The 12,409-nt window shown below is 36.7% G+C and overlaps 1 protein-coding gene across 4 annotated transcripts in view; it reads left to right on the top strand.

Moving 5' to 3' along the window:
- Window positions 1-837: 837 nt before the first annotated feature.
- mybpc2b (myosin binding protein Cb) overlaps window positions 838-12,409 on the top strand; it is a 26,108-nt gene continuing 14,536 nt past the window's right edge. The window contains exons 1-4 of one of the 4 annotated variants that reach the window (XM_012924734.4): window positions 907-975; window positions 6,175-6,189; window positions 8,024-8,044; window positions 9,240-9,263. In XM_012924734.4, the coding sequence (XP_012780188.2) occupies window positions 954-975; window positions 6,175-6,189; window positions 8,024-8,044; window positions 9,240-9,263 (82 nt within the window). In that variant the 5' untranslated portion in view covers window positions 907-953. Of the gene's footprint in view, window positions 976-6,174; window positions 6,190-8,023; window positions 8,045-9,239; window positions 9,264-12,409 lie in introns of all 4 variants that reach the window. The other 3 variants (XM_076887419.1, XM_076887420.1, XM_076887421.1) reach the window with 3 other exon arrangements.

Genomic DNA, 12,409 nt, shown 5'->3' with positions numbered 1-12,409 from the left:
GGGAAAACACCAAACACATGCCACTGCTAATAAAGAAACCACAATTTTTTTATGCTTACTTTATATGCAAATTGTCTTGATTTTATGAAATTAAAGACAAATTGTTTTTCCTTTTTGTTCTATCTTCGTGCTAAGGTAAGTAGCTTCTCTCATATTTAAAGGAAAGTAGCTTCTCTCATATTTAATGATTTTGCACTTTCTCTAATTGTCTGCTAGAAAGCAAATGAAGTATATTTTCTAAATATTCTTACACAATCTTATAAATAGTTGTACTCAGTGTAAAAATTTGCAAATTATTTAGGTTTTACATGGATGCAAGGCTAGATGATTGCTAACTTGTTAAATTCTGAAAAACTGTAGGCATCTATCAAATATATATAATTTAATGTATGTTAGGTGGGTCAGCCATGTATTACCATATATAGCTACATAGCTTACATCTAAGGGAGTACAGCATATCTAACAAAGTATTAAGTGAGGTAAAATAAACCTAAAGATAATCTTTCAAATGCTTGTTGATCTCAATTTTAATGTGAGCATAAAAGGTGATAAGTGAGAGATTAGTCTGACACTGCAAGGAGCTAGATAAAGTGTCAAAAACTTAATCGCCTAGTACTCGTTTCAGTGTATTCTGTATGTGTCCAGCAAAGTTTCAAAAGCTCAACAGGTTTAGTAAGCCTATTAATCTCGTCATCCTGCAAATGTGACCCTTTTCAACATCACATTATCCTCTTTTGTCTCCACCTTAACAAGGTCTCACTCTGGGTGCGTCTCTTTTTGAACTCCCCAAGGGTGTCATATCTCCAAAACTCTTCGCTCACTGGAGGGCGTGGGTGACTTGAGTGCCAGGAAAGCTTTGAATAACAGAAAGAGAGAGAGGGGAGAAATAAAAAGGAAAAAAGCCCCACAAGCCCTCAGTCTTCCAGCAGCAAACAGAAGACACAGGAATAACCATGCCTGAGCCAGTCCCTGAAGGTATGCAGATACTTTTTGTAACATCATACTTCATTGTAATTAGTTTAGAGAGTTTCATTATACTGAGGTGTGTTGACTTGAAAAATATAAATAACAGTAAATTCACACAAATGTTGTAGAAATTAATGGATAATGTGAATTGTTCCCTATATTTTGTTTTCATTTTTTCAGTGTTAAATATATAATCATTACATAGTGCACTAAAACTGAGAAATTTTATTTTAAAAATAATATATGCATATTTATTTACACTACACATATCCTATAGGTTGTGAAAAACAAACAAGAGTACTATGAAAGATGGTTTTGTAGTATTTTGTGCAGCATGTCTGCTGTTATGGCAGAAAATACAAGCAGATGACCAAACTTAAATGAGGTGAAAGTGGCTTTGGTATTAATGTTATAGCTACTGGTGAGACTGACCATGAGTTTGAACCCGATATTAATATTACAAAGTGATTGATACAAAATATGATGGAAAATAGCCATCATTTTTTATTGATAAATGAAATAATTCACTATTGATACTACGCATTTGTCAAGGATATTCCCATTTCACCTGTCTGCTTTCTTGTTATCTGTCCATAAAGAAGATTTGAGACGGAGTAAATAATGACGTAGCCAGTTGTTATTACATCACTAGACTGAATATCTTTATGACATCGGAGCACAGATTGCTTTCTTGTTGGCTGAACTGGCAAGCTTCCAGCTGCAGCAGCTCCATAAGCAAATACTGCTGGAGCTTTACGTGAGTCCTATATGAAGGTCAGCTTGTGTCACTGTAGCTGACTCACTTCATAGAACATATACACAGTACTTGTTTTCAATGCAGCATTCAGGGTGAAAAACTGTTGTTGCTATTATATATGATAATCTGCATTTTGGATTATGTAATGCCCAATAGGATAGGGATTTGACATCCTTGATTGCATCATGCCTTCTCATATATAATTGCCTGTTGACCTTCACTACTATCTTCCACATTGACCCATTCAGTATCACCTTAAATCAACCGACTAAGCTGATAGCAGGCTCAGGTTGCAGACAGTCTCAGTTGCCCTGATAGATCTCTTGGGATAGCCGAGTTTTGTAGGGCAAGATTGTGCTGACGGGTGTTGAACCTCCCAAACCCTTTCCCCCAAGGGGTCTCCCGCTGACCACATTGTGATAGTGAAAGTCATAGGCTTTGCTGGAGTTGTTCACACATTATTCTTAATTCTACTGTGTAATATTTGATTCTGTTTCCCAGCATCTGTCCTTGCCCTAATCCTTTTAAAGATCTAATCATGGCCCTTTTATTTTTATCCCAGAAACCTAACCAGGCACTGCTGTTATTCACCATATAGAGCCAAAGTGTTATGAATATGATTCCACTTTGCATACTCTGCCTGCACCACCCACTGCTCTGTCATTCCAAGCCAAACTTAACTGCAAAGCTTCAAATACAAAGATCAGATAACCTGGCACTTTTTCGTTTTTAAGCTGTGCTTGGTGCTTCTAGGAAATATTTGACGAAATATATTTTTTAAATACTTTCTCAACTAATACTCTTATTGAAAAGAATTTTGGTGACATTTTGTACCTAGCGTGCAACACCACTATTTACCCACAAACTGAATTACCTTTCACATTTCCACATTAGTTCAAAGATTTTCTGTGCTACTTCACTTAACAGCACTCAGATCACACCCTCAACTAACAGCTAAAAATACTCTGCAGTAAGCCCTGACCTTTTCTACTTTCATAGAGTTTCACACGCCCTGACGTATCGGGTTTTGCCTAACAGTTTTGGAGTCCCGGCTGAGATAAATCATTATGTAATCTGTCATTTTCACCAAAAGAGTTCCTTCTTGGTCTTCAGGTCTGATGCCCTCTTTAATGTGGCACTGCTCCAGAGCAGTCAGTCAAGTGTGTGACAGTTTTCTAGTCAGTGGTTGGAAGCAATGGTATGATCCACGGTCATAATTCCTTTCATCGCTGTGTCCTGATGAAACACAATGAGCACAAGCTGAATCAAAACTGCTCTGTGAAGTTTCTCCAATCCCTCTGCGCTGTTTATCTTCAAAAGGGTTCAAAAACCTCAACTTAAAATGATGAAATGATTAATGTCCACTTGGCGAAGACATTTGTCTTTAAGTCACTCTTGATGGCAAAATCTGTGATTTCATAATCCATATAATAAAGTACCACCACTAGAAACCACTGTCACTTCCTCACTGAGTGGCAGAGCTTTCATTAACTGCATATATAACACAATAAGCAGCTTAATCGTCAAAATTTAGCAAGCACATGCAGATATTGTGGCATGAGGCAAGAAAGGTTTTTTTTTTAATCTTTCCTGGCAGCAGTGCTGAAGCAAGACATCAGAGAACGTGTTTGACTGCCTGGTGCAGGGAAACGTCCGGGTTATCCATTTATTATCCATAACCATTCACCACAGTCATTTGGACGACTTCTGCATCAGCTGATGGAGGAATCCAAGCAGTGCATTGATCCAAACTGAATTCAAATAGCAGCAGCAGTGACGGGAAAATTCCCTCTGAAAGTAATACAGTGGCATTCCACAGCTAGCTGTTCAATTTCCAGGCCCCAGAAATCAATTCCTTCAAAGTAAGATGTCCGTGAGTATAGTACAGCTAGCGCAGCCCGTGTTATTGTTTTAACATGTTATATGTTGTTTTACATTATTTTAGTATTGCAGACATTTGACACTAAACAATCATACTTATATCTAGTTTATGTCAGTCATTAAAAATGACTTTTATCCTCTGAGACTTCTCTGAAACTCTGTGTCAGTGTATCAGTGTAAAATTATACAAAGCTGTTTTTGTCAGTCAGCTACATTACAGTATATGTTCATATGCAAAGTAGTTCAAGCATATCAAAATTTAAAAGGGGTTTTCTGGCATCAGGGTGCTTTATATACATTGGCAACTTATCTCTGTGGCTGAATTGTACCTATAAAAGTATGCAGAGCTGTAGAGTTGGTTAGTCTTGTTCAGATTGATTTATTTTTTGTATTGATTCGCAAAAGATAAACTTAGAAGGCAGAGATGGATGGCAGTACTAAAGAGAAGCGACTTTCAGCCAAGTTTTCTGAAGCTGTCACTTCAAGTTAGAAGATTTTGACAGGAGTGGACAGACAACTTGTTTAAATGGAGTAATCCTGCCATTTTTTTACATTTTTTGACCATCTGTGTAAAGTTGGTGTTTCTGTTTGACAAGTAATGACAAGCTGTTAGGAATTTTTAATAATGCATGAAGTGTAGTACCTAGTTAAACCTAGTTTTTACTTATCCCCAGGTGTCCAGTGTAGTATAATCACCTAGAAATCACAAACAGCGACTACAGAGATGGAGTTGAAACTTATTACACAAATATTACTTTCACAAAAAGCATTCTAGGTCATCAAAATTGGGTTTTAAAAGTATCCTAAGTATCATAAATACAGGTCTGACTCTTACAGAAGCCAAACTCTTTGAATATAAGTCAACAATTCAAAGAGTTATGATTTTTTATAACACCGACCCCTTGCCTCTTGACATACATGCATTAAATAGTGTGACTTCACACTCTTGAGAACAATGTGTCGGCTTCACTGACACATTGTTCCAGTAAACAGTGTCACTTTCTGATCTCTATGCATGTGTGAAAATGCGCCTCTTTCCTGTCACCTCTGCCAGTTAAAAGCAGTCTTTGCCCGGCCAGAATTATTGGTTGATGACATCTCTGTATTATGTTTATACCAATGAAATGTTTTTATATTTTCACACAAAAATATATATTGTTGTTATTGTTTGTGTGTGCGTCTTTCTTAAATTTATAAATTTATTTTAAAAAAAAGATTTATAAAAAAAATCTTTTTTATAATATATATCACTATGGGCTAATTTTATAGTTTTTTTCTTTGTTTTTTTTTTTTTGTTTTGCTTTGCAACCACTTTTCCAAAGTGCACAATGTCTGTGGCGTCAGGTTTGCGCCACAGACATTGTGCACCAAAATGTCAATAATTGTGTTTGTCATAAGGATAATGTAAGTCTTGTTCTTTTTTTAATATACTTGTATATTAACATCTATCAGCGCATCTTCAAAAGCCTCCTAATTATATGAGTAGCAGAACTGCACATGAAACCACCGAAAGTCTCTGAGGGGACTATTTTGACTGTGAGAAGCAGCTGTTCAGAAGTTCATTACACTGCTTTATCACAGACTTGTTGAAGATGATCAAGATTCTCTCTCCATGTGGACTTACATAGCAGATGCCGGTGCAGATTTACACTCAATGCAGGTCTTAAATCCTCAAACAGGATATATGAAGTATTAAAACCAAAAGCTCGTTTTTCTCTGAATACTATTTCAATTTATATCTGTTTCCAGCTTCTTCTACTGAAAAAAAATTATCAAGCTGTCTCATTTTTTCCTTTTGTTAGCACAATGTCATATGAGATAATGCAGTTGTAGCATTAAATATAATGTTGTTATGAGGCATGCAGGCATGTATTAGTATTGTATTCTACACATTTAAGATCTTTTAAAAAGAGAAACACAATAAATCATGATTATATTTTCTGTCACAACACCTGTTTTATCCAGAAATTTACAACATGTGGACAGTAAACCACACCAGGTCAAGTTGGAGTGGCTATTCAAGGAAACTTTGTGTAGCTAAGAGAATATGGTATGACTTCAGGGAGGTCATAAGATACCATCCCTGGCCTTTAGCAGCTACTCCAGTGACCCCCAGCAAGACACTGTGGAAGTCGGGTGTATTATAAGCCTCTATTTCCATTGACAAGTTGCTTTTACCATATTTAGGCTTTAACAATCACATTGGATGTGATTGTTAAAGCTACTTTTTAAAAAGTGGCTACTTTGTATGTAAAATGTATCTTCTTACCGTATGCCATATTTAAAATTTACATTCTGGGATTAGTAGCTTCACTAATAAATAAGATACATGGTAAACGTCATCATTTTGTAGAAAGCCATTACCCTCAGACAAACAGGACCTTTAACCATCGTCAGACTAGGTGTTATTAAAGATGCAAAACAGTAAGTCTACTAAAGATATCGTTTTCCCTGAGAGGAAGGATCCTTTGAAAACAGATAAAGGATTCTTAAATGTAACAGATCACAGTACATTTCTATAACTTCTGAATATATTTTTCTAACCCTTTTCCCCTTTTTGTGTTTTTCAGAGAAACCAGCGGTGGGTAAGTAAACTGCTCCACAACTGACCTTTTGCGTGTCTTACATTATCACATGGTGACATGATTATAGCTCTCACATTTTCACTTTTCACTCATATATCATGTCAACTGCATGTATCAGACAGAGGCAGGCTTCAGCTTATAATGGCGTGTAATCAGTGTCCACTGATATTATTTATTCATAAACTTTTTATCAAGCGAGTGAGCATCTTCATTTTATTCCTGCATGCCTACATGCGACTGTGTGGTCTCTATTTTTATCTTATAGTGTTTGAGAATATTTTATGAAATGGATTATGAAATTGTTGTTTAACCAATGTCTTCAAATTATGTAGCCATACAGAAAGAGCTCTGGCAGAAGTGCTTTGGTTTCCACAAGCCATATTTTAGTGTGGCCATGTGTCTCTAATGTTAGTTTTCCTATGGGACTGTCATGGTTTTATTTTTTATTTTTCTATGTCCAACAAACATCCACTAATTGTAGCCCCAGTGGAGGCCGATGAAGAAGAAGAAGAAGGACAATGACTTTCTTTGCTTCTTTTTTTGAGACTTTTGAGGATTTGTGCATTGTTGATAAGTGACACAGAGTGGGTTTGAGTTGAACTGAGTGTTGAAAAATGCATTTTAACTAATCTGTAAAACTAATTACCTGATGAATACAGAACAAATGGTTTTGCTATTGCTAGATAATGAGTTGAGCAATTACTGAGTCAAGAAGACAGGCCTAAAATTCAATCACATCATGAGACAACAGGAAACTGCTGAATGGAATAATGAAATTGTTGTGCCACTCCCATTTAGTGTGTTTGCGTTTTTTAGCTGGCCTATCACATCTCATCACCAGAGCTAACTACAAGCAGACACTTTAATATTACACTGTGATTATGTAAAATCAAGGAAATTACACCATGTTATCTGCACATGAATGCAGTGTATGTCAAAGCAACATGCTTGTTTGTTTATATTCATAACCATTCTAATTAGAAATAATCATCGTCTTTACTCCTTCTTTTGCTTTTCCTTTTCAGAACAACTGTTCTTTTCTTTGTTAATATGAATAGTTTTGGATTGTACAGAAATGAACTGTGTGTGTGAAGCAGACAGGACAAGCTGTCTTTGAGGATTTTAACATAGTTCATTGACTGACTGCAACTGGATGCATTTTCCACATCTGTAGACTCTGAGTTCTCACTGTGACCTTTGGTTTGCATTTCACTGCAGGCATGCACTGTATGAGTTTTTGTGAGTTTTTGGTTTTGTTACATTTGCAGCGTTTCCAAATATAACATTTTCCAGGTCTCAACATTTGTTGTTATTAGTTACTTAACCATTATTCATTTTCCCTCTGCCACATCCTGAAGAAGATGTGGTGGTCTATTAGTGTCAGGGAATAATACACTATAAGGACTAAAGTATATCCATTCATCCAGCCATTCCTTTCCTTCCTTTTATGTAATTCAGGGTCACGACACAAAAGCACATACATTATATAATGAAGTATAAAATCAAGGACCTAGGAAGGACATTTCTTACCTCCTGGATAAACCATGATCAACTGTAAATAGTATTATTGCAAAGTCGGGTCGAGTAGGGTCACCGAGTTCTGAGATTGTGCATGAAAGTTTCCATAGCTCTCAGTAGCTCCCGAGCTCCAAATCTCCTCTGCCATGAACATCAGCATAAAAACTGCGCACCAGGAGCTTCCATGCCCTGTAGGTGTAATGTGTAGGTGCCCCAGTGTCTGTCTAATGTACAAAGACATTCTTTTTCACTGCACGTAGTAACTATTTCTAGTGTATATTGGAACTCCAAGTTAATGTCCCTTCATTTTCCTTAGATGCACCTGCTGAAGATGGAGGTAAGGCAGAATCGTGGGAATGAACTGACATGGAGGCACTAAATTTACCTTGAGTGTTATATTTTAATGTATATGCCTGTGGTATCAATTTAATGTCCTCACATATGAGTTCATATGTGACATAATGTGTGAAAATTACAGTATGTGCATGATTCCTTCAGGTTGCAAGTTTGTAGGTTGGTCTCAGGTGATCCTCGCAACTTTTTGTTGTGTATTCTCGAAATGGGCTAAATCTTCTTTTTTTCACAAAGATTTTTCTTCACAGAACTAAGCGATACGTTACCGACTGTAACATATCTGACTGCTGTGCTGTTATGACATGAATAACAGGATTATTCATTTCACATGTTGTGATAATTTTTCTTACCTGGCTCTTTTTTTAATACACTTTATATACATATACCTCATAGTATATGTTATGTGTGAAATTAAAGTGGACCTACTATGCTTTACTTTTTGCCTCGGTACATGGTCATGGTTTCAAATACCGAGGTCACCATATGTACATGTAAGCAGAGCTCTCTAAACTGCTCTGCTATTAGATCTGTATGATGTCATAGGAAGGAAATACACTGCTCTGGTAGTGAGCACACCAGCTCCCACCTGCTTTTCAAATCTTCTTCTTGCAAGGATGAGTTAAGCATTAGAAAGTTTCCTTAAAGGGAGGAAGGTGTTAAAAAGGGAGGAGCTGCTTCAAACAGAGGGTGACCAATGTGGCTGCACCAAGGCCTAGTTTGAAATGAATGAGGGTTGTTTTGAACCATGAAACATGTGGAGCTACTCTAGAAGAGTTTGAAATAAAGCTGGTAATGAGCACAATAGGTCGACTTTAACCTTAAGCTTTATATGCTAAACATGTGAAACACATGTAGCGAGTAAAACTGCACAGTTTTGTTATTTACATCATTTAAAAGTATGTTTCTGTTTCTATTTTTTAAAAAATTCCATAGTTAATGTGTTTATCTACCTAGCAACTCTGAATGTGTTAATAGGAAAATATTTGAATTTGCATATTCAAGGTGGATTGGATGTTAGCGAATTTTAATGAAAAATGTGACAGTGCATGATGCTTGTGTTACAGCCATGTTGCTGTGTTGCTTGGTCTCTGTTGCAGCAATAAGTGGTTTTTGTGCAACAATAAGCATTTTTGCTTCATAGCTGCTTTTTTCAGTTTTGTTTGCTTCCTTGTCTGCAGCAGATACAGAAGCTGATGGAGATGGTAAGAAAAGAGCAGCATTTTATGTTGATGTGTTTGCTGAAACTATAGTTTTCTAAATCATCTGTTTGAGTGTTAAGATTAATATCAGTGAAATATCGGTATTATGTGCTAGTCAAACTGTCACATAATATATCGTTTAGTGAGCCTGGGTCCAGTTTATTAGATGAAATCATTTGATTACTTCAGTTTGGACAGATTTAATGCTTTTTTTAAATTTTTGGAGGTTATTTGTTTTCCTAGCATTTGCATGTGCCTCATTCTGTCTGTAAACGCAATTCTGATAAAACTGTAGAGTTGGGTCATGTTAACAGTCAACAAATGTTTTTCTTACATCCACCAAGGCCTTCAAAATAAACTTTATGATTTCTGGATGAAAATTGACAAAAAGCCTTATAACTTGGAAAGTACAAATCTTAAAAGTATTGTCGACAAAATATCATGTAAAGATTTCACCTCTGACCTCTCCTTTAACATCAATAGTTTGATCTGAAGATCAGTCATAATTATGCCATACAGAGCTATGCTTTACTTTGACCTTTAAGTTCAATTAAGATAAAAAATTTCATAAAATGTATTTTTTTCTTTAAGTTTGTTTAAAATTCTACAGCATAGTTATTATCCAAATATTATGTCATATTTGACCTCTGACCTCATTTTGACATTTCACATCTGCCTTTCTTTCAAGCTGCCTTTAAATGTGCTATATCTTTAAAGAAAGTTAGAAATATACTGTAGTATAATATTTGTTTTTATTCACGTCCAATTATTTACAAATTAATATCTATTAGCCATTATGTGCTCCTCCAAAATATTTATATCAAAATACAATATTCCCCTAAAAGAAAACACTGCCTAGAGAGGGAGCTGCATTGTTGGAGGTTTTGTGGTGCTTTTTATTTTTTCAGTTTTACAACATATATTATTAAAACCAGTTGGTTGCATACAAAACTTCTTTGGATTGAAGTTGTTTGTACACAAGGTTCTTGGTCTGCGATGAGATAGCTGTCTGCCAAGACAAAGTATCACTCACTACAGAGCTCATAAAATGTGCATGAAGCTGTTTGACCAAAATTCTGTGGTATGCCACAGAGCTCCTCTTGGGGATTATAAAAAGAGATTCTACTTCTCTCAGTGCTTATCAGCCATAAGTTTTAAAACAATAACCTAATATTGTACAGTTTCCTCCGACCTGTCATGGGATAGACTTAGCAGGACGGATTCAGTTACCTTCAGAGATCCTGAAGGCACTTGAATACCTTGCTCCTGTCAGGTATAGTAGTAAAGTGTGAGGTAGGGTCTTCATAGTTTTGACTTGTTTTCTGGGTTCATCCCACAGATGTTTAATCAAACTGGGAACTATGGAGTTAACACTCAAAACTCCAATGTTTAATTCATGAACAAATTTGAACGTTCTGCTGTATGCAATGTTTGCCTGAAGGTTTGCCACTTCTGTCAGGTAATAACATTACCATAACTTGTTCTACTTTGTCTGCAACAATGTCGATTGACGGGATATGTGATACGAGTCAAACATGTACACGAATGACACATTTTCTCATCAGAACATTGCCCAGAGCGTCACACTATCGCCACGGGCTTAGCTATTTCCCATGGTGCAGGATTCTAACTTGTCTTCCCGAGAGAAACCCAGACAAACAGATGGTTGCTCGTGGTTTTTTCTGTTTTTCACACACTTTTCACTTTGACTCACTTATTAGGTTTAGGCACTAAATGCCACATATTTATCTTTAGGTAACTATTTGGTTAAGGTTAGGAAAAGTTTAAATTCACCCCATCACACTAGATGGGAGTGACAGGCACAAATATTTGTGCATCATCCATCACCTTAAAGGGCACGTTGTGTCTAACTGCATGGTCCAACCTTCACTCTGTAAGTGAACCTTGGGTGCTAGAAGGTTGTCCTTCTCCTGAAGTCATTGGTTACACTTTGTTTGGCAACCCACGACTGGATCCCAGAATGCTGTCATATTGGATATGTTGAAACCCAGTCAGCTTGGCTCCTTTTTATTTTCTCTTTTCTTCTCTGCCAGCAGTATGTCATCCTGATATGTCAGATCATTTGGTGCCTAACATATCTAATCTCTTGATAGGTGGGAGTGTACAGAGATAATCATGTTATTCACTTTTTCTCCCAGTGTTTTTAAAGATGGCTTGTCTGTGTATCTATCTCAGTAGCAGCTTCAGAAAGAGAAAACACTGTAGGCATCCTAGTGTGTGACAGCGTTCTTATGTCATTCATCCATTTCTGTCCCCTACTGGTGGTATCCACTGATGCTACCAGACAACTCACAGACAAATTATTTTGTTTATGTTCTTTCAGCAATTTAGAATTTGTTTCTCCATGTGAAAATTATTGTCTCTCCATCTGTGACCTATGATACCAACCCTCTTGTGCGTCTGTCCCTCAGGCAATTTAAACAATGAGAGTGGAAACACAGCTGTGGTTCGTGTGCGGCACTCATTGGGGCACAATAGCAGCTGTTGCTGTTAACGTGCCAAGTGTCATCTGATGTTATGACACTTTTTATGGTTGCTTCTCAAATTTAACATCATGCTGTATTAGGAAACTGCAAGGAGAGGTCAGGTAGTGAGGTCATCCAAGACATTATCAAACGCAGTTCCTCCAGAGAGCATGTGATCTGCATATAGGCTCATGTCTTGTCAGCTCAAAGGATCTGAGATGTTTGACTAACTAAACTTCGTTAAAGTGTCATAAAGGCTAAATCTAAAAGTGTTGCTACAGTGCTGCAGCTCAGGTTTTACAAGAAAAATTTAAGAGCTCTTGATACAAAGCTGTCCCCATCTGCCTTAGTGACGCCAGAGTGATCAGTTGAACGTCTGCTCTATTTTGACTAACTAGATCAGGGGTGTCAAACTCAAATACACAGTGGGCCAAAATTCAAAACTGGAACAAAGTCGCGGGCTAACGCTAATATTTATTGAAAAACAAAATCTTCCTCCAGGTATAAGAATGAATCTTTTCTTATGGACTCAAACAAGTTTTGCTGAAAAACTGAATATGGAACAAGCAAAGCTTAATACTAAACGATATATATATTAGCTGTATAATACCAGTAGGCCAGCTCTAATAGTAATTTGGTATGGCTTCGCGGGCCAAATGTAAT

Source organism: Maylandia zebra, linkage group LG8 (assembly GCF_041146795.1).
Source record: "Maylandia zebra isolate NMK-2024a linkage group LG8, Mzebra_GT3a, whole genome shotgun sequence".
Lineage (NCBI taxonomy): Eukaryota > Metazoa > Chordata > Actinopteri > Cichliformes > Cichlidae > Maylandia > Maylandia zebra.
This window is presented reverse-complemented; position numbering and strand designations above follow the sequence as displayed.